At 49.3% G+C, this 25,601-nt stretch overlaps 3 protein-coding genes across 6 annotated transcripts; all 3 read right to left on the bottom strand.

Moving 5' to 3' along the window:
- Positions 1-1,337: 1,337 nt before the first annotated feature.
- On the bottom strand, positions 1,338-13,181 carry Chrnb1 (cholinergic receptor nicotinic beta 1 subunit). 2 transcript variants are annotated; one of them, XM_034507643.2, is made up of 11 exons: positions 13,024-13,181; positions 12,797-12,936; positions 12,070-12,114; positions 11,250-11,359; positions 10,995-11,103; positions 10,579-10,726; positions 9,792-10,001; positions 3,539-3,762; positions 2,525-2,697; positions 2,052-2,199; positions 1,338-1,762 (listed from the first exon to the last, which is right to left on the bottom strand). In XM_034507643.2, the coding sequence occupies exons 1-11, from the start codon at positions 13,079-13,081 to the stop codon at positions 1,622-1,624; spliced, it is 1,506 nt and encodes a 501-aa protein (XP_034363534.1). In that variant the 5' UTR covers positions 13,082-13,181; the 3' UTR covers positions 1,338-1,621. The 2 variants fall into 2 exon arrangements, 1 of the variants encoding a protein (XP_034363534.1); XR_013111240.1 differs by having other exon boundaries at positions 1,616-1,762; positions 2,052-2,234.
- Positions 13,182-13,274: 93 nt separating this feature from the next.
- On the bottom strand, positions 13,275-18,777 carry Fgf11 (fibroblast growth factor 11). 2 transcript variants are annotated; one of them, XM_034507427.2, is made up of 5 exons: positions 18,585-18,777; positions 16,851-16,961; positions 16,552-16,655; positions 15,770-15,968; positions 13,275-15,482 (listed from the first exon to the last, which is right to left on the bottom strand). In XM_034507427.2, the coding sequence occupies exons 1-5, from the start codon at positions 18,775-18,777 to the stop codon at positions 15,412-15,414; spliced, it is 678 nt and encodes a 225-aa protein (XP_034363318.1). In that variant the 3' UTR covers positions 13,275-15,411. The 2 variants fall into 2 exon arrangements, with proteins under 2 accessions (XP_034363318.1, XP_034363319.1); XM_034507428.2 differs by having other exon boundaries at positions 13,736-15,482; positions 15,770-15,884.
- Positions 18,778-20,739: 1,962 nt separating this feature from the next.
- Positions 20,740-22,851, bottom strand: Tmem102 (transmembrane protein 102). Of its 2 annotated transcripts, XM_076936509.1 has the most exons (3): positions 22,709-22,851; positions 22,161-22,612; positions 20,740-22,070 (listed from the first exon to the last, which is right to left on the bottom strand). In XM_076936509.1, the coding sequence occupies exons 2-3, from the start codon at positions 22,372-22,374 to the stop codon at positions 20,755-20,757; spliced, it is 1,530 nt and encodes a 509-aa protein (XP_076792624.1). In that variant the 5' UTR covers positions 22,375-22,612; positions 22,709-22,851; the 3' UTR covers positions 20,740-20,754. The 2 variants fall into 2 exon arrangements, with proteins under 2 accessions (XP_076792624.1, XP_034362371.1); XM_034506480.2 differs by having other exon boundaries at positions 22,161-22,836.
- Between the last annotated feature and the right edge of the window lie 2,750 nt (positions 22,852-25,601).

Here is a 25,601-nt window from a genome sequence, read left to right as displayed (position 1 = left end):
ATGTCTCAAAAACAAACAAACAAACAAACAAAAACAAAACAAAACCATGATGAGTGTGTACCTATAATCATAGTTACTTCAGAGTCAAAAAGACAGAAAGTCTGAGGCTATGAGGCTGTATTGTGAGTTGAAGGTCAGACTGGGCAACTTACTAAGACTCTATTTCTAAAACAAAACCAAAACCAAAAAAACAAACAACAATAACAACAACAAAAACAGGCTTGGTGGCATATGTCTGTAACCCCCAATTCTTGAAAGAGGCAGAAGGATCATTCAGGAGGTTAAGTCATCCTTAGCTCTGTAGTGAGTTCAGCCAACCTGGACTGTATGAGACCCTGTCTCAAGACAAAACAAAAATTAAAGCTGCACATAGTGGTGAAAAACTGTGACCCCAGCATTTGAGAGTGTAAGGCAAAGGGGTTGAGAGTTCAAGGCCAGCCTGAACTATAATATCAAGACTCTGTCTTAAGCAACGATAACAAAATCATGAAATCAAAAATGAAGGAAAAATAAAGTCTGTTAAGTAGCTCAGAGGTAGACTACTTGCCTACTGATTGCAATTCTGGGTTCAGTTCCAACTACTCTAAAACAAACCAGTAAATACCATACAGCCCAAGAACACAGGCAAAAAATAAAACAAAAAAACCCAAACCAAAAAAAAACAAAAACAAAAACATTCACTAGTTTGAAAACTCTAATATATAGTTAGGAATTCTCTGTGGGCATATACTAGTATCTGCTTCATTTTACAGATATAGAAACATTGTGAGTAGTTTAGTGGTCTGTGTGCCAAAGCTAACACTTGAATAAGGTTGTCTGTGAGACAAGGTCTCATTCTATAACCTAGCCTGGCTGAAACCCACAGCAATCTTGTCTCAGCCTCCAGTGGTGGGATCCTAAGTATGGGACACCATGCTTAGCTTGAATGAGATCTCTTCTCTTCTCTCTTCTCTTCTCTTTCTCTTTTCTCTTTTCTCTTTTCTCTTTTCTCTTTTCTCTTTTCTCTTCTCTTCTCTTCTCTCTTCTTCTTCCTTCTCTCTCTCTCTCTCTCTCTCTCTCTCTCTCTCTCTCTCTCTCTTTCTCTCTCTTTCTCTCTCTCTCTCTTTCTCTCTCTCTCTGTCTCTCTGAATATATAGCAGAGGTTGGCCTTGAACTTGTAACAATCATCCTGCCTCTGTCTTCCAAATTCTGGGATTACAGGCATTCACCACCACTCTATTTTTTTTAATGTTTATTGCAAATGCTGACTTTTAGAAATAACTTTCTTTTCAGTCTAAAGGTGGTAATCACTGCAAAAAATAAATTATAGAAAGTTAAAAATAGACAAAAACGATTAATCATTTTTATATATTTTAATTTTAATACATGCAATTGTAGGCGGTATTATTTTATATTTCCTTCCAGATTTTTTTTTCTCTCTCTCGTCAACAAATGTTAAGCACTTATGGACGAGGACCGTGCACATTGCTGAGTAGAAGGGCATTTTGCGTGGGTCCAAGGGACGCTGTTCAGCCTCCAGATTTCACTTCAACGCCTTCCCAGAGACTAGATTCTTACAGGAGGCAAGCGCTATAGAGTTGGAGAGTTCCTGAAGCACTTGACAAAAATGACCCGAGGGTCCTCAAGGAAAAGGTTCTGGAGGGGGCAAATGGTACGTGGCATCTAGGAAAATGACTAGGGTCCCGACGCTTGTGAAAACGATAAATGTCCACAGAAAAAGACGGTCCACAACCATGGCCACAAACTGCCAGTCCTCCTTCAGCTAAGGGTAGGCAGAAAAAAAAAAATGAGCTCCGGGTCCCGAGCCCTGGAAAGCCCACCCCTTTCAGTTTTCTGCCAAGGTCTTGTTCCTTGGAATGTGAGAAAAAGACAAGAAGCGCAAAAGCCAGGCACCAGCTAGATAGGAAAGTAAAGAACAAGTCAGAAAGCAGGAAGAGGGAAAAAACCAGGCACACTCCCAATCAGAAACGGAAGGGACTGCTAGGGGCGGAGCTTGAAGTTAGGGGTGGAGCCGAGGTCCGGGAGCCACAGGCTCCAGACTCTGGACTTACTGCGTCGTGGTCCTCCTGTTCCTGCAGCTGTCGGGCCATATAGCTAATTGAGGAAATAACCTCGCGTAGCTCCCGAGGCAGACCTACAGCCCGGGTTGGACCATCGATAAATCGTCGCAGGTCCGAGGTAGATGATTCAGGCTGAAACCTGTGTGTGTAGGGTGGGAACTGTTTGACCACACCCTGGGTTCAAAGAGAACAGGCAGTTTGTTGACCTGTCGACCTAGCTCCAGCTGCCTCCTCCTACAACCTAGTACTTCTCAAAAACCTGAGAGAGCCCTTCGGGGGCGGGGGTGGGGAGGCAGCACCGACCTCTCCAGACTTTTGCAAGTTTCTGGCTCTTTAAACTTTTCGCAATGCAAGCACTGGCAGGGTTACTACAGCTCCCATGATGCTAGGCAACACTACCTTCCACTGTCTTCTGAGCGCTGTAGCTCTCCCTTGCCCAAGTGATTGACAAGCTTAGGTCTTACCTGTTAGGTTTAGGGAAAAGAAAATCACACGGAGGCTTCCGGATGAAATATTCATCAGTTCCTCGGCCCCAGCCACTTCTTGGAGGAAAAGAGTGATGCGGTTCAGGTAGTTGGTCTCTCTCGGGTTTGGGCCTCTTCAGACCCAGGTATGGAGGGAGCTTGTGAATGAAGATCTATAGAGTAGAAGTGACATATTACAGAGGGCTTTAATGCTTTCAGACCACAAAGGAAGCAGCTAACTATTCCCACTCCGGGTGTCCATTCCTGTGCGTGTGCACTGACAGTACTCCTGAGCCACACCCTGGCAGAACCTCAACTGCACAGCTTAATAAGGGCTGGACAGATGGCTCAGCAGTTAAGAGCACTGATTGCTCCTCTAGAGGATATATATATACACAGAATGTATACACAGTTTTTAAAAGGGCTCTTTTAGGTCAGACATAGTGGCTTACACTGTAATCCCAGCACTTGGGAGGCAAAGGCAGGTGGATCTCTGAGGCCAACCTGGTCTACAGAGCAAGTTCCAGAACAACGAAGACTACACAGAGATATTCTGTCTCAGAAGTATAAAAAGGTCTTTTAGCAGGCTGGGAGGCATCCTGAAAATTTTAGGGTTCAAAGTCTTCTACCCTGATGGCATCTAAACCTGAGAATGTTTCCTTGGTCCTCCATATGAGTCAAGTGGATAAAGAATATGTTGGATCTATGAAATGATGAGGATGGAAAGGAAAAAGAATTGTGAAATGCTTCACCACCCAGCAGGCTCGGCCATTCCACTATGCCAGCTGCTGCTCTCCTTAGGTCCGAAAGTCAGTTCCAGGTTGGTGGAACTGACCTGCAGGAGCAGGGTCTGGACACAAAACCAAATGCAAGGATGCCTTTTCTCTCTTCTTTTACTCTTTCTGTCATTTGCAGATGGGCTCTTACTATGTAGCCCAGGCTAACCTCATCTTCTCCCACACCTGACTATAAGATCAGAAATTTAGACAGATTGGATGCAGAGAGCTCTCTTACCTGGCGGACCCAAAAGGGCATTTGATGGGTGTGGGGTGAGCGATGGTGCAGGTTGAGGACCACGACACTAAGGATAACTGAGAAGGTGACGAGGATCATGGTAAACATGAGATACTTGATGATGATGGGGACTGCCAGGGAGGTCTCGGGCACTTTGTCGGCCAGCAGCAGCAAGAACACAGTAAGGGTCAGCAGGGCGAAGATGGAGAGCCCCATCTTCTCTCCTGGGAGGCAGAGGAGAAAGAAAGATTAGTCTTTTAAAAAATATTTTATTTTATTGAGACAAGGACTCCCTGTGTACTCCTGGCTGTCCTGGGATATGATATGCTGTGTAGTCCAGGCTGGCCTCAAACTCAGAGATCCTCCTGTCTCTGCCTCCCAAATACCAGTATTAAAGGCATGCACTAACACCACCAGAAGGATTAATCTTTACCAGAAGGAAACCTTTATGACATAATCAATGGTCATTTCTCCAACCTAAGGGCAGGCTTTTGGAAAAATCATTTGTATGCGAATCTCTCTGATTTTGTTTCTCCAGCCCAGATGTCCTCTGAACGTCAGGCTTACATTCAAATGCCTACTCATTTTTTTCTGTTGAATATCTATCTAACAGACATCACAAACTAAACATGTCTTCAACCAAAATTCCCTCCTCACTGAAACTGTTCTAGCTGGGCCTGGCACAGTTCTGTATCCCAACTGCTCTCAAGGCTGAGACAGGAGGGTTTCAAGTTCAAAACTTGCTTCTGGGCTACAGAATAAATTCAAGGTCAACCTGGACTACTTAGGCAAACATAGGGCTGGGTGAGGCTGGGGCTCCAAATGAGCTGGTGCAGTGCTAGCCTTGCTTGCACGCCTAAGACCCTGGATTCAGTTCTCAGTACCAGAATTTTTGTTTGAATGGAGTTTGGAATATAGGTATCATTATGTTATTATCTAACATATAAAGCAAATCAGACCTAGCATGGCATCACACCAATCCTAGCGCTTTGGTGGTAGAGGCAGGAGGATCAGGAGTCCGGTACTAGCTAGCTTCAACTACATATTGAGTTTAAGGCTAGACTGGGCTACATAAAACTCTGAAAATGAGACAAACATATACATACAGACACACACAGAGAAAGAGAGAGAGAGAGAGAGAGAGAGAGAGAGAGAGAGAGAGAGAGAGACAGAGACAGAGAGACAGAGACAGAGAGAGACAGAGAGACAGAGACAGAGAGACAGAGAGACAGAGACAGAGAGACAGAGACACACAGCAAGGCTGCTATTCCTATGGTCTATAAGCCTCTGTCATTGGCTTCCTAACTTCATCTCCCTTCCTCCTTTACATTTTGAGGTTATTTTTGTTTTCAAAAGGTATTTTGATTAATGTGTGTGTATGTGCTGTATATACTCTTTCCTAGGGGAGGGGGACAGAAGTTGATGTTGTGTCTTCTGTCTTCACCCTCCACCTTATTCAATTAATTTATTATTATTATTATTATTAATACTTTTTTGAGACAGAGTCTCTCACTGGATCTGGAGCTCATTAACTGTCTAGGCAGGCCAATGGGTTCTAGGGATCCCCCTGACTCAGCTGCTCCCACTTGTGCTGGGGTGGTAGACAGGAGCTATTGTTGCTACTGACACACACACACACACACACACACACACACACACACACAGAGAGAGAGAGAGAGAGAGAGAGAGAGAGAGAGAGAGAGAGAGAGACATTAAAGACATGGTTGCACTACATAGCTTTGGCTGACTTAGAGCTCACTATATAGACCAGCCCAGCCTTGAACTCGGAGATCCACCTGCCTCTGCCTGGTGGCAGGATGTGTGGTAGGGGCGGGGGTGAGCTGGGATTAAAAGCATTGCCACCACACTTGGCTTCAATGTGGTACCAAAAGTGCAATGATATTTCATCCAAAGAAGTTCCCTTTGTGTTTAGTTTGGAGGTATATTATTGTCTGCTTTGCTCAGGCTGCTCTTGACCTCAGGGCTCTAGTGCGGGAGTAAAGTTGGTGCCACCGTGTTTGTCATATTCTTTTGAGACAGGGCTTTAGAACATCGTCAGACTGGCCTGGAACTGACTTACTATATGTATTCCAAACTGGCCTCAAATTTAAGGTGATTCCCCTGCCTCAGTCTCCTGAGAGTCGGGTTATGGGTGTGCACCTCCATGTCTCTGTCATTTCGAACCTCCCTGTTTTGCCAGTGTGGGTGACAGCCTCTCACTGGGGGCCACTGTGCTTGCTATCTCTCCTACCTGGCACGTTCCTCCACCAGAAACCTGAGGGCTACTGTCTACCCACTTAAAGTCAAACACTTGCTTCTCATTGAGGCATTTCCTAACATCAAATTTTACTCATTTTAAACTTTTTAAAACTATATTTACTTTGCATATGTGTTTATGCACACATATGCATGTGCACACACATGTGCATATATGGTAGTGTAAGAGCCATGCACAGAGGACAGTTTTCAAGAGTCATTTCTCTTTCATCATGTGGGGAATCAAACTCAGGTCATCAGGCTTAGCAGCAAGCACTTTTCCTGGCTGAGCCATCTTGCCAACCCATTTTGGTGTTTGAATGGTCTCAGGTAGCCCTGACTCTTACTGGAATGTACTATTGTAGCCCAGGCTAGCTTCAAATCCACTGAGATTTGCCTCCCTCTGCCTCCTGAGTGCTGGGATTAAAGATGTGTGCCACCACGCCCAGCTTTACCTGCCCAATAGTTATTTGTTTATTTATTCATTTACTTATTTATTTACTTACTTACTCATCCCTTTTTATTCTTTGGAGCTAAGGATCAAACACAGGGATGCTGTTTTGAAATTGCAGCCTCTAAGGCTGAGAATAGAGTTTGGCTGACTCAGCACTTCTCTAGCATACAGGGAGCTCTGGGTACAACCCCCAGCACCCCAGAAACTGGTGTGGTAACACATGCCTGTGATTCCAGCACTCCTGAGAGGCAGGAGGATCAGAAGTTAATGGTTATCTTAGCTATGTAGCGAGTTGGGGTCACCTGGGATACATCAGACCCTGTATCAAAAAAAAAAAAGCAACAGAGTCCTGGCCCTGTTCTCCTTTGATTATTTTAAATCATATTTTAAATTATTTTGTGGGCTTGTGTATGTGTGTGGGCACAAGTGCTGTGGCACACACAACTTGCAAGAGTCCATTCTCTCCTTGTGTCATGTGGGTCCCAGGGATCAGACTCAGGTTATCAGACTTGGCAGCAAGTGCCTTAAGCAGCTGAGCCATCTCTCTAGCTCTGTTTGATTTTTGAGACCAGATGTCACATACTCAGTGACCTTGAGCTCACTGTGCTCAGAGGGTGACCTTGACTTTCTGATCCTTCTATCCTCCCTCCCGTCCCTGAGACTAGGATTGCAGGGTTTGCTACTGTGTCCGGTTCATTCTGTGATAAGGGTCAAAGGCTTCATGCACGAGAAGTAAACACTGCAGCTGCATCCCCAGCCCTCTTTTAAGGCAGGATCTCACTCTGTAGCCTTGCATACTCCCTATGTAGCCTGGTAACCTCAAACTCTTGCCTCAAACTCTCGGTTCTACTATCTCTGGGTGCTAGTATAACAGGAATCCACCCCCATTTTAATCTTTCCAAACCCCTTCCTGTTTTATTTTCCTCTTTAAAATTCATTCAGAGGGCTGGAGAGATGGCTCAGCAGTTAAGAGCACAGGGCTTCATGCGTGCATACAAGGGAAACACTAAGCCAACTAAACTACATCCCTGCCAATTCCTGTCCTACTCCCAATGCTAGGAATGGAATCCAGGGCTTCGTGTACAGTAGACGAGCTCTTCAGATCTCTTCTAGTGCTCTACCACTGAGCCACAGTCTCAAGCCAGTTTTATTGTTTTTATTCCCTGATACATTTTTAGTGCCCAGCACATCACCGGATTCCCATAGACACGGTTACATAAATGAATAGACCAATCTCTGAAGCTTTTTCAAGAACAATTTGAAGAATTTGAAGAATTAGCCATTTGAAGAATCTAAAAATAAAACAGTATACAAAAGTGGCTGATTCTTCCTGTGTCATACAAGAGACCTTACAAACTTCATGAAAGCCACTGAAAGAAATAAGCTACAGAGTGTACTCTATTTTGGTCCTAAAATATTAGGTTCCAAGATTGCTCTGTTCTAGACGGAAGTGATTGTATTTGTAAGTAGGTTCTTTTTTCGTGTGTGTGTGTGTGTGTGTGTGTGTGTGTGTGTGTGTACATAAGAGCCTACCATAGAACACCTAGAGATTCCTAAGGGTTTCATATTAGGCTCAGGCCCTCAGGCTTCGTTGCAAGCATCTTGCCTATTGAGCCATCTTACAGGACCTGGAAATATGTTCTAGAACAGCATCTCCCACCCTTTCTGGATAGAGGACCAGATAACAGAGGTGAGGGAAATTCAGGGTCTGTGTATTTGTTTTCATATTTGCTTGCTTTTTTTTTTTTTTTTGGAATTTTTTTTTGAGACAGGGTCTTGCTTATGAAGCTCCAGGTAAGCTCACACTCATTGGCCTCAAACTCTTGGCAATTCTCTTGCATCAGCCTCCCAAGTGCAGAGGCACTGACCTGAATGTAATGTCAGGACAAACGACTTTAACTCCCTCAGCCTCTTTACCCTTCTCTATAAAAGGAAACGACAATTTGGCACTTACATGAAAGGTTATTGTAAATTCGAATTTACACATATAATTTAATTGTATTACCTTCCAGCAACTTTTCAAACATAGCAAGCAAGCAAACAAACATATCTACATAGACCCAACTAGCTACCAGGTATAGTTTTATTAACCTGGCCAATCTTCAACATCATTCTATGCAGTAGAGACAGTGACTGTCCCATTTCCAGATCAGGAAACTCAGATACACAGTCATTTTGGAACATGTCCAGGGTTACCCTGTTGCTGTATTGTACTTCCTTACAGAAAAAAGTCAACTGTCATTTCCTAGGGAGACAGTCAGATAAGGCACCAGTTGGTGTCTGGAAGGTAGGAGGAAGGTGGTTTGCTAGGAATGAGAAACACAAAAAGTTGGCTTAGCCCGGAATTTGGTTTGTCATAGATGTGGGAGCTCCGTGAATGGGAGGCTGGGGCTCTAAAGGAAAGAGTGAAGATGCTGAGTGGGGAGAAGCCAGGGAAGAGTGAAGATGCTACTGAGCGAGGAGAAGCCAGAAGCAGGGGGGCACAGAGCCTGTAGTTGAGTCTAATTGTGCATGGGGAGAGCCTGGGACTGCTGATAGCCAATTCACGATGGTTCGAGTTGACAAAAAAACTAACCTGGGGGCTGGAGAGATTGCTCAGTGGTTAAGAACACTTACTACTGCTTGTCTAGATGAACTTCAGTGTGTTCATTTCACATGTCTAGAAAAAGGAGACTTCAATAGGGATGGCCGCATCAGACTAGCCTGTGGGCGAGTAGGGGCAGTTTCTTACTTGCTGATGGATACTGAAGAGCCCAATCTACTATGTAACAGTGCCATTCCTGGGCAAGTGGTTCAAGTAGCTGAGCAAGTCAGAAAAAGCAAGCCAGTAGGCAGTATTCTTTCATGGTCTGTTTTTCAGTTCTTACTTTGAGCTCCAGCCTTGGCTTATCTCAATGGTGAACTGTAACCTATAAGCCAAATAAAACCCTTTCCTCCCAATAATTGGTTTTGGCAAGGTTTTTTTTTTTTTTTTTTTTTTTTTTTGGTTTTTGTTTGTTTTTGGTTTTTGTTTTTTTCAAGACAGGGTTTCTCTGTGTAGCCCTGGCTGTCCTAGAACTTACTCTGTAGACCAGCCTGGCCTCGAACTCAGAACTCTGCCTGCCTCTGCCTCCCAAGTGCTGGGATTAAAGGCCACCACTGCCTGGCTTGACCAGTTTTTTATCACAGCTACAAAAAAGAAACCTAAGCTAGTGCTCTATCTGAGGACTGCAGTTTAGATCCCAGTACTGCCTGCCTCAGGAGGCTCAGGAATGCCTGGAACTCCAGCTTTTGTGTGTGTGTGTGTGTGTGTGTGTGTGTGTGTGCGCGCAAATCTTTTTTTTTTTTTTTCCAAGTCAGAGTTTCTCTGTGTAGCCCTGGCTGTTCTGGAACTCAAAGACCCACCTGCCTCTGCCTCCCAAGTGCTGGGATTAAAGGCGTGCTCCACCACTGCCTGGCTCCTACACAAATGTTAGAAAACAAAAGCTAACCTGGACTAAAAGGTGAGAAGGAAGAAGCTGGGTTAAAGACACAGAGGGCCTGGAGCCCTTGCCCTTTCTTTACCTGCATCTGGTGGAAGGTAGAACACAAAGATGGCAAGGAGCGTGATGAGGACGCATGGGGCAATGACATTGACCAGGTAGAAGAGAGGCTTCCGCCGGATAATGAGATAGAAGACAACTTTCTCACGGTGTCCTTCCTTCCCTCCTCTCCGATTCCCTGGAAGCTGGATTAACCTAGAGGGCTTGTGGATAATCTCCCATTGGCCATTCTCTGGAGGAGAGAGACAGGATAAGTAAACCCAGGTGTGGTAGCTGCCCTACTAAGTGCCTGATATGGCACACTGCTAGGCAGCAAACTTCTAATAAACAAGCCTCAACTTCCATATTTGTTTAGTGTGTGTGTGTGTGTATGTGTGTGTGTATGTGTGTGTGTGTGTGTGTATGTCACAATGTGAATTCAGAAGTCAGAGGACAACTTTTGGGAGTTCTCTCCTTCCACTGTAGGTTCCTGGGACTCAATTCAGGTTGTCAAGTTTATATTTCAAGAGCTTCTACCACTGAGCTATCTCATCTTCCCTGTGTGTGCTGTATGTGTTTTTTGTTTGTCTGTTTTAAGAATCAGGGCCTCTGAATATAGCCCAGGCTGGCCCTGAATATACAGCAATACTCCTCCTTACCCCACCCCTCCAAGCACTGGCAATTAAAAGTCTGATTTACCAAGCCTGGCTTCCTTTTCCATATTTGCAGTATTGATCATCATCCCCAAGTTGCTAACCCCACCAGGCTCACCGAGCATCAATAACAGAACCTATCTATAAGCCTTGGATTTGAGAAGCACGGCTGCTCACCAATGAAGGTCCCTTCATGAATGTAGATTTCCTGCCTCTCCTGTCCATCAGGATCAAGGCCTGTCTTCAGGCTGACCTCAGAGCTGTCATAACTGTAAGAACTAAACACCATGGTGCAGTTCTGCCAGTCAAAGGGGAAGTAGGTGACCTGGATGGAGGGGAAGACACTGGAGCTGCCAAAGAACTGGCAGGGAAGGACTAGGGGAGTTTGAGAGGTCATTGGACTCGAGTTACAAAGGAGAAGGGATCATCACAGAAATGGCAGCCAACCTCTGAAGAAGACAGAAAACCAAAGCAAGCACACAGGGCAGTGTAAAGTCAGAGCAAAGAAACAAGAGGTTTGGGCCAGGAGGAATTGTGGCACAGGACTGGGAGTAGGTGAGGAGTGAGGAAGCCTGAGAACAAAGTTGAGAAACCTGGATGCTGCAGCTGCTGCGATACAGGCCAGGGGGTTGCCAGCGCACAGAGCCCTCAGAGGATACCACCACATTAATGTCCAGGGCGACGTCAAATTTTCCGTCATTGCTAAAGGGAAGAGATCTCTTCATATGGGATCTGGATCTGTCCTCCGGAGACCCTGCCCCCTCCCCGATGGTTCACCTCTCCTCCTCCTATGGCTAACCCTAGTCCTCTCATGCCTCAACCCCGCCCAGACTTTAGAAAGACCCTACTTGTTCAGCAGCACCACGTCAGGGAGCCAAACGGATTCAGCAGTGATGCGGAGAGAATCGATGCCTCCGTGTTCTGCGGGGTCCCAGCTTAACCTGTAGTCGGTCCACTCCTAGGGAAGCAGAGGCTAAAGAGCTGTTTAGGCTAGAGGCCAGGGAGAGGCTTGAGGTATCGGAGAGAGTGCCAGGAAGAGGGTGCAAAGGGCAGTAGCTCAGGTCTGACCGGTGGGTCAAGGGGAAAGGGTTCTGCCTTCACTCTCTGGTATTCACATCAACTATCCCCTCCCCCTCCAAACACCCCCCTCCCCAGGACAGAACTCTCTTTTTTCAGTGTCAAACCGAAGAGAGGGCCTAAAAAGATACCTCAGTGGTTAAGGGCACTGACTACTCTTCCAGTGGACCCAAATTGGATTCCCAGCACCCACATGGAAGGCCCAACCATCTGTAACCCAGGAGATCAGAGGCCCTCGTCTAGCTTCAGAGGGCACCAGTTCTGCATGTGGTTCACAGACATATGTAAGCAAAACACTCATTCACATAAAATAAAAAGATAATTTAAGAAATAACTGAAGAGATTTGTACTAGCCATCCTACAGTGATGTTCACCCTGAAGTTCACGACCTTTTAAAGGGTGGGAATTCAAATTAGTGATCCTCAAACTTGTGTCTTAAATAATCGTTGATCGAAGCTTCTGTTTCAGTTATTATATGTGTACATCATGAAGTTATTATTTAAAAAAAAAAATTCTTACTGGGCTGAGCATTCCAGGGGACTAATATAAAGAAGACGGAATGCCCTTCCCCAACCCACGGGGTCTCCATACCAGGTCTAAGTACACCTTTGTGCTCATTTCTTCATCCTTCTCGTTCTAGAATGGAAAATGTAAAAGGCAGAAGTGAAATGACGTGGGTAGAAACGAGGGCTCGGCGCATTACTTTCTTCATGGAATCTTTAGTCCCTTTCTCAAAGTTGCACCTTCTTGGGTGCAAACTCCATCTCCTATCAACCAGAAACACCAGATCCTGACCTGATGCCTGCTTTTTGTTTTGTTTTGTTTTGTTTGTTTTTTTGGTTTTTCGAGACAGGGTTTCTCTGTGTAGCCCTGGCTGTCCTGGAACTCACTCTGTAGACCAGGCTGGCCTCGAACTCAGAAATCCACCTGCCTCTGCCTCCCAAGTGCTGGGAATTAAAGGCGTGCGCCACCACTGCCCGTCCCTCAGGGTTGTTTTTTGACTGCTTGGGCACCAAACTCTGCTGGACTTTGCTAGAATATTACACGGCCCCGCCTCGAGGTCCTCCCTCCCCGTAGCAGGTTCTTCTCCCCAGCTCCGCCTCAAAACACAGGCGGGTTAGCAGAACTGTAGTCTGTGCCTATCATAGAGGCCACGCCCACGAACTAGTTCATTGGTCTGATTCTTATCCAATCACCGCCAAAGGCCTGTTGTTTCTTAGCATGGCCCGCCCCCAGGCTGTCGGTCTTCGGGGCCGCGTCTAAGCCACGCCCCAAGTCGGTCCTGCCCAGCGACCTCCACCCGCATTGCCGCTCTCACCAGGCTGATGAGTTGTGCCAGGGTGAGGCCGATGCTGACCCCGACGCGGTCTCCCACCTCCCTCGCCGGCCTCACCGAGCTATCATAGTTCGAGAAAAGTTTCTTAAGCAGTTGGCCTTCGGCTTCCGACCCGCGGGCGCCTGACGAAGGAAAGCACTAAGTGACGCTCCGGGAACTGGCCGTGACCACTGCTCGTCACAGCCTCTTGGGGGCCTAAACTGACTTACCTGGGACCAGGGGCGTCCCGAGTACCCCCAGAAGCAGAAGCAGCGCCCCTAAGGCCATGGCCCTGCCGCTGTCGCTCAGTGAGTGTCCGGAGAGCCGCCGAGGCCGCCAGGCCAGGGGGAAGTGACGAGGCGCCCAGGAATGTGCACCTGTTGTCGGGGGACCAGCCGCCAGCCCACCCGCCCCGCCCTCGGGACTTGGTCCCGCCCGGAGCAACTGCAGTCGCCCTCCACTCACAAATGTCAGATAACACTCCGATTGTATAAATCATCTTTAATTACAGAAAGCATGAAGTGGAGACCCAGTCCCCTGAGAGCAGAGCCAGGAGATGAGCGGAGCCTGAGCAGGGTTTGTATGAGGGAGAGGGGCATCTCTTGCAACAAGCCAGAAGTAAAAGGGCCTGAGGAAAAGTGACCTGTCTTTGAGCACTAGCCCCTCCCTTAGGACCTCCATAGACGTTTCCACCTACATCTGCTAGACTTGGAATCTACCCCCTATTTTACTAGAGGTTCCCCATGGCTTTCCCCGTTTTCAGGTCCTTTTTGGGTACTTAAAACCCACCTGAGGTTATAAGCTGTAAGGTAAAGTAAATTCTATTTAGTTAGAAGCTCTGGGGATACTTATGAGGTCTGGGAGCTCAAGAGGCTCCTCATTTCCTAGCCTGACCTGTAGAGGGCTTGGGAAATTGAACTTATTGCTGAGTTGGGGGGTCTCTTTTCTGTGAGGGGGGGGTCAAGGCTGTGTCCTTATTTGTCCTTTTTAATTCTAGAGTTATTTTTGTTATAGACCCCAGCTTTCTGTTGTTTGAACAGGGTCTAACATAGCCGAGGCTGCCCCTGAACTCACTATGTAGCCCAGGCTAGCCTTTTTTTTTCCGATTCTCACCCCCCCACACACCCACATCCCCTTAACCTCACAGATGCACCACACCATATCAGAAGGAAGGACCTCAGCTTTAAAAGGGCTCTGGAAGGACTTCCTGCTGAGGTAGCTAAGTGTCCAGACACAGTTCAATCATACCATGGCATTTTCTCTCTCAGCTTCTCTACTAGGAGCCAGGTATGTTCTTCCAGATTTCCTGTATCTTTCCCCAGACTCTTGTTTCCCTGGCAGAACCCCAGTTGAAATGCTGAAACTAGAAACCATGTAAAAGTAAGGTTAGTATTCTGGAGTGACAATTTTTAGAAAATTACCTAGGAAAAGCAAGAAGTGGTTCTTGACCCATTCAGTACTGATTAGTAATATCTCTCCCTCAATCTTTGTCTCTGTCTCTCTGTCTCTCTCTCTTTCTCTCTCTTTGTGTGTCTGTGTTGGCTTTTGAAACAGGGTTTTGCTATTGTAGCCCAGGATGGCCTTCAGCCCAAAACCCTTTTGATTCAGCCAAAATCCAAATGACAGGCATGTGCCATCAAGCACAGCTCAGAGCCAATTAGTTCTTATTTAATCATAGCTGAGTTCTAGCCATAGCTCATTCTTAAGTAATCACTAGAGAAAGTGGAAGGGTAGGTTTAGAACTTATGCTAGTACAATAATATGGCCATACAGGCTCTAGTTCATCCTGGAAAAAAGGGCTGAGAGTCAAGCTCTATGTCCTAGAGCTGAGATTCAGTAGGAAGTATGGCTCCACAAAGGTCTAGAATACCATGCTCTAGAACTGGGTGTCTCTGGGATAAGAAGGTTTAACCTGTGTTGACCTGACACTGGTTCCAATTCAGACCAAGGCCAGTAGCTACATTTGGAGGCTCAGATTCAGCCTCTTTTTTTAAAACTAGGGGTGGGAGGCGCCCATCCAGGTCAAGGATAGAAGAATAAAGGATTCATACATGGGTTCCAACACAGAACATAGGAATGGCCCTGCCTGGCTGGGCTGTCCAGCTATATCAGAGCCTGTCGAGACCAAGATAGAAGGCAGAGCAGAGAGAGGCAGAGATGAAGTCTGAGTGTCAGTGGACCAACCTAGAAAGCTATGGCTTTGTGGCAATGGAAAGGACATGGCTTCAGAGACTGACTCAGCCAGGGTGAAGAGTATTACTTCCCTTGCCTTGTCAGCGTTGGAATTCCAGTGCCTTTTAGGAAAAACTGGGGTTCTCTTAAGGGGCAGGAGTTAAGTGTGAAAAAACAAAAGAGAAGTGATCAGCCAGGATTATTTCAGGCACCCCCATCTTGGAACCTCTCCTGGGCCCCAGGATCTAAGAGCTCGGCAATTCCAAAGATCTCAGACAGCGCCTGAGCTCCCACAGGGTACAGCACCTGGTGAGACCTGGCTGCTCAGGGCATGTGTGTGGCAACAGGGGTGAGAGCAGCAAGGCCTGGAGCAGGGCTAGGAGAAGGGGTGTGGCGGTGGTTGGCTCACTGGAAGTGCAGGGAGCCTCCAGTCCAGGGACTACATATCAGTGGGCAGGGGGACTGGAAGGGGAGGTCTCAGGGACACTGTGGAGAGAAGGCTCCCGGTACATGGCCACTGTGAAGGGGAAAGAGAGAGAAGCAAGAAAGGAGAATTAGAAACTCAGAGAGCCAGGAAGAAGCAGAGCTCTGAGAGACTTCCCTTCTCTTACACTCACCCTTGGAGAACTCCAACCCAAAGGAAGAGAGCTTCCCAACCCCCCAAAGGCCTTCCTGTCTTGGCCTGCCATAACAACATCTTGTTGAACATTTATGGCCCGAGCTATGTGTCACTAAGTCTTCATGTCAAGGTCAATACCCTCCCACATCTCCCACATGACCCACCTTTTCCTGAGCCATACCCACCCTCCAGGAGCTTGGGCACAAAGTGGGCAGCTGCCTTGGTCTTCTTGACTCGGTTTCCCTTCATGACCCGGCCTTCCTTGTCTAGGCCTAGGTACCAGGCCCGGCCAGAACGACGCTGACGATAGAGAGCAGAGGCGTACAGGACGTAATAATTCTCAAAGACGCACTCCTTAAAGCGACACTCTGCTGTGAAATGCGGCTGAGGAGGGAGACACAGGTCCAGAAAGAGGCGTGGACACACACACACACACACACACACACACACACACACACACACACACAGAGAGAGAGAGAGAGAGAGAGAGAGAGAGAGAGAGAGAGAGAGAGAGGCAGAATGGAGCCCTTGGGAAGAAGCAGCCAAGATATAATCCATACATTATTTGGAAAGGAGGACGGCTGCTACTGAGTCCATGCAGAAACGAGAACACAGAGAGAATAAAGAGGAAGCTGGACCACCCAGGGGCAGGAACTAGATTTATAGGGGCACTAAAAATAAGATTTCTTCTCCTCATTTCCAACCTCTTATTTATCCAGAGGAAAGATGAGGCTGAGAAGTGCAGCCTTAATAGCTGAAAGAGTCAGGCATCCAAAGAGCCTGCGTACTTGAGGGTGAGTGGTGGCAGTAGAGACGGGTATACTCTAGGGGAGGGGTTCTGGACTAGGCCCTGATCAGCCAGACCAGGAAGGACAGAGTCCTGGGTGTACGTCCTGTCTGTTGTAAAGAATTGTTATATGCTGAGGGTGTCCCCAGTATTCCAGGCCTCTCAGCTTCATTGTCTTACCGAGCTGTACAATAGCCCCTCAGCATTCATAGCCATGTAGTGACCCAGCTTGGCACTCTGGATGGTGACCACACGGAGCCCCACAGGAATCAGATTGAAGTGGGCTGGGGGGAGAAGCAAGCATCAATACCTAGGTACCTCACTTCCATCTGAACCCTGGCCCCCAACTCCATCTCCACTGCCTCCCTTGGGGCTCAGGAAGACAAACAGAAAGTACCAAAGCCTGAAAAGGTGATAGGATTGTCATCTCCTGTCCCCATCTCCCCACTTCCCACCCTGCAGCTGGTGTCGCTTCTTACTGAAGGAGCTGGTGTCCTCTGGGGTGCCCTGGATGCTCCCATCGGGATTCGCCTGGAGGTAGAAACCCTGGCGGCAGAACAGTTTGGTGACGATGCCTTTGAGCTGAGGCTCTGGAGAGAGAGACATTTATCTTTGAAAATGACATCTCTGTTCCCAGAAACATTCCTACACTTGGCGGGATCACAGGAAAGAAGGAAGGGGAAATGAAGAGAAGAGGGTTCCAGGGCCCCAGCTCCCTTACCCTGCAAGCAAGCTTCCTTCCACCTCTCTGATTCCTGAGGAAGCTGGAGTGTGGGTCCCTTCCGCTTTCTCTAATCATGAGCGCCAGCTTAATTTATTGAAATTTATTTAAATGGTTTAATTCCTTCTCCCCACCAGAGTTGGGGGAGGGGGCAGGGACGAGGTAGAAAAGAGAGACATAAAGACAACGGACAGTGCCAGAGACGCAGGGCAATGTGTTTGCAAATGTCGGGGTGAGCAGCAAGGTGACCACAGGGAAGGGGCTCCCCCTCAGAAGCAGGGGTGGGACTGGGCTTGACTGACGCTGACTCAGCACCTGCTGCTGCAGCTGCCGCTCGCTTGGCGCGGGCCTTGCTCTGGCACAGCGCCGTCCTGTCTGACACTGACCCATCTGTCTGTCTGTCTGTCAGTCAGTCGGCTGGCTCACCAGGGTCCAGTTTTCCCTGAGACTGAGCCTCTACCCTTCAGCCAGGTAACTGGCCTGGGATGGGGGACATTTAAACCACATATAGGAAAAGGAAGAGGGGACAGAGATGGAGAGGCAGGCTGCATCACGTGGGGGCTGGGTCCCACTCAGAGGGTGGGCTGCGGACTGTACCACTACCTACTGTTGGTGGTGGGGGAGGAGGGCGCAAGGGGTTATCCCTAGGAGAACCGGCAGAGGCCTGGAGCGAGGCCAGAGGGACTCCCTAACTGTCGTACCTGGACGGGAATCACATACCAACCCTTACATCTCTCCTTTCCTGTGGCTTGCTCTCTGCCGATTCCCCTGTTCCCCCTTGTAAGTGGTACGACCCCCCGCCTAAGTCCCAGTGCAGGTCTTCAGCCTGAACTGTGTGTGAGATCCTACTGGCAGAGGGTCCCCGGAGCCTGTAGGACTGGATTTCCGAGTCACACAGGAGTAATGGGAGGGGGTGCCCAGCACCGTTCTCGAAGCGCAGGTCACAGAAGGAGGGCGTACGGAGGGGGCTGGCTGACGAGGTAGCTGCAAGGACACCCGGGGGAGAGCAGGAGAGATTGGCTCCTGGCCAGGCGAGCTCGACCAGGAGGAACAGAGCCAAAGCGTGGAGGGGCGGGAGAACCGGAGCGGGGGCGGGGCAGCCAGGGCTGCAGAAACCCTCGGGGTGACCCAAGCGTCCAGAACCCCCCAAGCCCCGCCACTTCGGATGGAAAGAATCGCGAGAACCCGCACGTAGGCGAAGAACCGTGTGTGTGGGGGGGTGGGGAGTCCTGTGTTGAAGGGGGGCCGACAGGAGCTGAGAAGCTTGGGACGTCAGACTTCGCCCCTCAAACCTTCCCCCTGCCCTCGAAAGAAGGAGACTCGGCATTACAGGCAAATAGGAAGAAAACTGAAGGATAGTCCCGTAGATTTTGTCGTTCTGGCCCACCTCTTCCACTTCTGGGACACCCCCCTCCTCATCGGGCTTCGTTCGCAGGGTCCCTGGCCTCAGGGAGGACTTCTGTCCGGGAGACCCCGCCCTAGCCACACTCACCTGGGCCGCGGTCCTGTCGCGTGGGCCGCCCCCCGCACAGTCGCACCTTGGACAGCAGGATGAGGAGCTGCTTCTGGCAAAGTGACTTGGTACCGCGGGGACACACGCGCCGCTGCGCCGACACCGGCCGGCTGCCCCCGGGCTCGCGGACCTCCCGCTTCTGTCGGATCAGGCTACTGGCCAACGCCGCCATCGCGCCCCGAGAGGAGACACCCCCAAACCAGCAGGCTACCGGAGCGCCCTGGGCTCCCCAAAAGGAGCCCTTTCACCAGGTCATCCTCAGGACCCAACCCACCGCCCCACCCACAGGATCTGAAGATAAACCCCAGACCCCCGTATGTCTCCCCACACCACCAGCTCCCACCCTTGGGCCCTGACTGACTTCAGTGGCTCCAGCAGCCTATGCACTCCTCAGCTGACCTCACCCATGAATTCTGTCCCCTAATGAAAGCTTTCCCCTTTCCTCCTCTCTGGCCTCTGTACGAGATAGAGGGTACCTCCTCTATCCGAAAGTCAAGACCTTCCTATATTTCTAAGATGCGTTCTCAATATCCTGAGGCTTCTTTCTACCCTAATTTGGGGTGCTCCTGCCCAGCCTACTCTTATAAAGGGTGTGGGTCCTAAGCTTTGTGGACATTAGCTCACCCTGGGCTGCTGTCAATGTCAAGAGGAGCCCAGCTCTGTCTTTTCCTTTGCTATACTCTAAATGGAGTAGATCTCCCACTTTCTTCAAATACCACCCGCCAGCAAATATGACTCAATATCCAGGCTGTCTAGGTTCAGTGACAAGGGGTTCCCAGACCCTCTAGCTGGATAATGCTTTTTCTCATTGTCACCCCCGTGTCTAGTACCACAAAGTTGCAGCTGCTGAGACCATTTCCTCACCTTGCTACCCTCCACTCCTTTTGAAGTCACCTCCAAATCAGCCCTTCCTAATCCATACACCAGGTGGTTGTCTGAGGGACCCTCTGTCACCCCGAAAAAAGGAGCATCAGTCGTTTCTGTTTGTTTTCTAGTGCCCCCTAAATTTCCCGAGGAACAACTGGCATTGCTTAGATCCCACACCCTCCAATCTAACAAGGCCCCCAAGAGAGGAGTGCACCCACGTTGTCAACACTCCTCAAACGTGAACAGGCCCTTAATAAGTCATAGCGCGTCAGAGCTTCCTGCGCCAGGGCTTTCTCGTCCTCCCTGGGACTGCTAAGACACCCCTTCCTTTCCCCGACGCCCCTCAACCTGTCCTGTCCTGTTGATCCGGGCGACGGATGCCGCGAGCTCCGGCTCCAGGCTCCTCCCTCCCTGTCACCCGCAAGCGGAGGTTTCCCCCCAACGCCGGCCTAAGCGTCCCGGACCCCCAAGAAGGAGTAAGGATGTCTCTGCAGAGCGCCTCGGTTCGGCAAAGTCAGAGCACTGGGCCTGGAGGTTGGACCAGGCAGAGCGGCGGAGGCAGCAGCAGCAGCGGCTGTGGGAAGCTGAGGCGGCGGCGGCGACAGAGGCTCCCCCTCCTCTGCGAGCCGGCCCGGGGGCGGGGCAGGGGGCGGAGACGCTGGGAGAAGCTGGGCGGGCGGAACCCTGGGGTTCCTTGGAAGCTGTAAGTGGGGACTGTCACAGAGGCTGTCGGAGTAGAGGCAAGGCCCGGGGTTCAGAGGAGACCAGACAAGGAGCCTGATATGGCGGGGTTGGGGGCAGTGGGTAGACGGAATAGGCGACAGAGAGAAAATGAAAAGGGACTCTACTGCCTGGGATGGAAGTGAGGACAGAAATGAATGAGGAGAGGTGGGGGGAAAGTGGAGAAACCGGTGGCTGTGATATCCAGTCTGGGCTGTGATCCGGCCTTAATATCTATCTGCTTTGGTATGAGCCAAATTGATCAGAACCAGGTTTCCAAAAACCAGTTCCTTCCCGCACTTTGTCAGTAAATATATTCCTCCTAGTCCCTATAGACTCTAAAAGAATCGGGGAGAGAGGTTCCGGGAGGCAGTACCGGGATAGAAGGGGCGCCAGTCAGATTTAGAGAACTTGGGCCTCAGGCAGGGTAGAATACTGGGGAAACCTTTTAGAAAAGAGACTTTGGACCCAAGCACACACTGTCGGTATGCGAGGGGGAGCAGTCTCCTCCATGACCCTCTCGCCAAAAGCAACACTTTCCAGCCCCTTAGGAGAAGAATCTTTAATGGGTTCCGCCCCCTACGCCCGCTAAACCGCCCCCTTTGCGGGCAACCTTGGCTTCCTCCACAGCCTCACGCAAGGCCTGTGCAGGGTCCCCGCGGAGCTGGGCCAAAGCTCCGCGCAGAGCAGCGGAGCCATCTCCCATACCGAGCTTTCGGACGCTCAAAAAATAATGAGGCAGCGCCCCGGCCTCTAGTACTCGGCTCAGCTCATCCAGTAGCCCAAGGCAACAAGCGCCGGCATTTTCCGGCCGCGCTAGGTAGAGCGCCGGGAGCCGCTCGCACGCCCAGTAGAGCAAGGTCCGCAGGAGGTAGGGCGCAGCGGCTCGAGTCCCCGCCACCAGCGGGCGCAGCAGTGCCTGGGCCGCCGCGTGTGCCTGAAGCAGCGGCGCGGGGATGCGCGCTTTGAGCGCCAGCTCCTGGCGGGCGAAGCACAGCTGCCATCCAGAGGTACCCTGCTGCTCCGGGAGGCTGCCGGGCACTAGGTAGAAAGAGGCCGATTCAGAGACCAGTGGACCGGCCCACGAGTGGCTCCGAGCCGTGTCAGGCCAGCCTGTCACGGTCACCACCGGGATCAAGTCGAAGAGCAGGAGGTGGCGTGGGGGCTCTGGAGTTGCCAGGAGGACCGTAGTGACACCCGCGTGGCGAGCTGCATGAACTAGCCGCGGGGCGCCTGGGACCGGGATCAGGGACTCAGCAACCTCGGCCAACTTAACGAAGAACCATGAAGCTACTTGGGTCGGGCATAATGTGGGCCACGCCTTTGGAGGCTCCGACGGCTTCGGGACTGGGCTTTCGTCGGCTTCCAAGGCGTCACTACTCGATGTTTCCAATAGTTCAGGAGTTTCAAGATCGGTGACGTCATTATAAGACGATTGGGACCCTGAAAGGTCACTAGATGACTTTTGCAAAGACGTATGTGGCTTAGGTTCAGGGATACAGTCATGTGACTGATGTACAGAGTTTTCCCGGTAGGTGGGACTCTCTTTGCTATGGTTTTGGTGAGTCATATCACTTTCTTCTGGGACAGGCGGTCCTAGGCAGTCCTGCCAGGCCTCCCGGACCAAAATTCCGCGCATCAGTTCTGGAAGGCGGAGCCATGCAGAACAGGATTCCAGATCCAGTAGCAGCTCGGGCCCAGTGTCATCCAGAGAAAACACAGGCACAAGGAGTGTAAAGCCGGCATCATAATGAGGTCCCCGGGAGTAGGGACCTAAGGGGGCGTGCCCTAAATCTAGGGAACCTTCGCGAATCCCACCGCGTAGCAACAAGAGTTCTGTCTGGGGTGGAAAACGAGGGTCCTGGCGGTGAACTAGACCTAAAGGAAGAGAAAGGGTTATGGTTCAAAGCCGGGGCGGGAAATGGCGAGGCTGGAGTTTGCAAATTCCCACAGCTGATAATTACTTACCGAGTAGAGAGAAGATAAAATCCTTGGCTCGGAGAAGATCAGCTCCAGGCTTGGGCCCTTCACTCCAACTCTCCTGGACACCCAGCTCCTGAATCAACTGAGTGAGCTCTCGCAGCTGTGCACCAGAGCAGAAGTCTATGTCTGTGAGAGGCCGGGCTGGGGCTGGGGGCGGTGGGCCCCACCAGGGGGCGCCCCCCCAGACGGTGGAAGCCATGCTTCTCTATCGGTTGGTGCGGGAGCAAACAGATCCCAGTTAGCTTTGGCAGGCCTTTCTTTTGTGGCCCCCAAGTTCTCGAGTTTCCCCCTCCCTCTGAGGCGGAGCAAGGGCTGCCGACAGTCCACAAGTGGGTCTTGTAGATAATGTGCTCTGTGTTTAGTCTTCAGAATGAACACATGACTGTTTCCTTCGGTTTTTTTTTCTCAGCAGGTTGCCTCACAGTGAATCGGTTCACCTGACTCAGCAGATAAAAAAAAAAAAAGGCTATTTGGCCCCTTCTGGGAATACAATTGCCAATCTTTGCCACAAGCCTTTGCCCATCTCCCTTTACCTCTTTTTGAGAAGGGCTTATTGGTCCGCGGCTTTCCGATGAAGGGGTAGCTGGGAAGGTGGTGGACAGAAAGCAACATAAAAGGTTCTACAGGTAACTTCCTGGTGGTCACATGTCCACGCCCTTTTCTGGAAGCTGTCTGGGTGGCTCCGGACTGGTTCCCGCCTCCTGTGAGAGTTCAGTCACGCCTCTCACCCTACTGAGATGTTGCTATCCTGGGAGTTGTAGTCTGTGTCCCATGATACAGGTGCAGTGGTGCCTTCACGCCCTTTCCGTTGTTCTGAAGTAGTGGCTACTGGAAGCTATAGTTTCTTTTTATTTTCTTTTTCTCCCTTAAGTTTGTTTAGTTATTTGAGACTGGGTCTCACTGTGTAGCTCTGAATGGCTTGGAACTTGCTATGTAGACCAGGCTGACTGCAACTCAAACAGTTCAGCCTGCCTCTGCCTCCTGAGATTCTGAGATTAACTGACAGACAACGCATTTTATACAAAGTCTCGTTATGTAGTCTAAGCTGGCCTGGACTCACCATGTAGCACAGGCTGACCCTGAACTCACAGCAAGCTTCATACTTCAGCTTCCTTGGTGACAAGAGAAGTTATAGGCTCATGCCACTACAATGAGCTGGAGACAGTATTATTCTGTCTAGCCAGTCCTACACAAACACTTGTTGGAATCGGAGAAGACGGATAATCAGTTGGATCGAATAGTAAATAATGAACATACCCTCCTTTCCATTTTTGAAGCTCCAGTCTCTTAGATGAGGCTCCTTAAAGGAAAAACTAAAACTTTGTTTTTAGTTTTATTTATCTAACTTGAGACAGGGCCTCACTGTGTAGCTATGGCTGCCCTGCACTCACTATATATATCAGGGAGGCTAGCTTTGAACTCACAGAGATCCATCTGTTTCTGCCTCCCAGGAGTTAAAGGCCTCTGATCATTTTAGAGAGACTATGGCCTGGAAATGTTGTGCTGGGCTTAGGAGGTGGAGCAACTGGGCAACTTAGATTTTTTTTTTTTTTTTTAAGATTTATATGAGTGCTCTATCTGCATGTACACTTGTGTGCCAGAGAGGGCATCAGATCCCATTACAGATGGTCATGAGCTACCATGTAGTTGCTGGGAGTTGAACTCAGGTCCTCTGGAAGAGCAGCCAGTTTTCTTAACCACTGAGCCATCTCTCCAAACCTTTGACTCTTTTAAAAGAAGGAAAAAGCTGAGTGTAGCCTTTAATCTTAGTGCTTGGGGTGCAGAGGCAGGCTGATCTCTGTGAGCTCAAGGCCAGCCTGGTCTGCACAAAGAGTTCCAGGTAGTGAGGGCTGCATAGTGAGACCTTGTCTTAAAAAAATAAAATAAAAAAGGAATAGTGCATATGAGTTGTCCAGGGTCAGAGTTGAGGTAGGGGACTGGTGGGAAAGCATCTTTCTGGAGTCAGTGGTCGTAATACTAAGGCAGGAATACATAGCTGATATGGAACTAGACATCTGAATCTTAAAAGAGATTGCAGCCAGCAATACTCACGTCAGACATGCAGAATTGTGACAGGAAAACCACTTGGGAATTTGAAGTTACATGTTCACAGAAGCTATTAGGACTAAATTGAAAGTCCAGAGGAAACTCCCAGCTAGGTTAGGTCAGACCACAAAAACTAGGGCAGGAAATTACATCAGTAATCTATGTTACGAGAAACCAGAGTAAAGGATCAGAATATAGCACAGACACAGGATGGGACCAAGAATGTGATGATGAGACAATAAACCCGTAAACATGAAGGAGGCTCACAGACCAAACCACCTATCACTAGGCCAGGCCTTCATAGACTCCATCTGCTTCTGATCTCTCTTACGTTCTCAGGTTAGATAATTTACCCAGGACATTTTGAAAAACTAGAGGATTATGGGAGGGTGACAGCTCAAGTTCATAATCCCAGCACTTGGGCAGCTGAGGCAAGGTGACTACTATGAACCAGAGACTCACCTTGGATGCAGAATTCCAGGTGAGCCCAACCTAGAGGGAGATCCTGCCCCAAAATTAGGGTAGGGTGGGGTCAATAGACGAACCCCTGAAACCAGAGCTCAGCTAGAAAACCCAGACCTAAGGGGTTTCAAGTCACTGCTAAAGGGGTACCCTTCTCCTTCATCCATGGGGGGAAAGCAGAGAACCAGGAACACAGGTTTGTATATATGTGACCCAAGAGGCAAGGTCAAGAGAAGTGAAGACGGTTTTTTGTATTTGTGCATGGGTGTTTTGCCTGCGTGTGTGCCTATGCACCTTTTGTATGCCTGCAGCTCTTGGAACCAGAAGATAACCTCAAATCCCCTGGGACTAGAGTTACAGATGATGGTTAGCCATCATGTGAGTGCTAGAAATTGATCTCATGTTCTCTTGACTCTCTCTCCCTCTCTCTCTCTGTGGGTGGGTGGTGGGTGGTGGTGGTGGTGGTGGTGGTGGTGGTGGTGGTGGTGGTGGTGGTCAGAGGACAACTTGTGGAAATTGGTCCTCTCCTTCTGCCATATTTACCCCAAGGATCAAGCTCAAGTCATCAGGGTTCGATGCTTTCCCACCGTGCTAGACTCTGCCTATTTCCTTCCTTCTTTACCTTTCCTGTCTGTCTTTCTTCCTTTCTGTCTTTCTTCCTTTCTGTCTTTCTTCCTTTCTGTCTTTCTTTCTGTCTTTCTTTCTGTCTCTCTCTTTCTTTCTTTCTTTCTTTCTTTCTTTCTTCTTTCTTTCTTTCTATTGTTTTGTTTTTCCAGACAGGGTTTCTCCGTGTAGCCCTGGCTGTCCTGGAATTCTCTGTGTAGATCAGGCTGGCCTTGAACTTGTCGATTTACCTGCCTCTGCCTCCAGAGTGCTGGGATTAAAGGCCTGTGCCACCACCCAGCTTTCCTTTTTTTT

The sequence above is a fragment of the Arvicanthis niloticus genome, chromosome 6 (assembly GCF_011762505.2).
Source record: "Arvicanthis niloticus isolate mArvNil1 chromosome 6, mArvNil1.pat.X, whole genome shotgun sequence".
NCBI classification, from domain to species: domain Eukaryota; kingdom Metazoa; phylum Chordata; class Mammalia; order Rodentia; family Muridae; genus Arvicanthis; species Arvicanthis niloticus.
The sequence above is the reverse complement of the archived record's forward strand: the minus strand, read 5'-3'. Positions and strand labels throughout refer to the sequence as shown.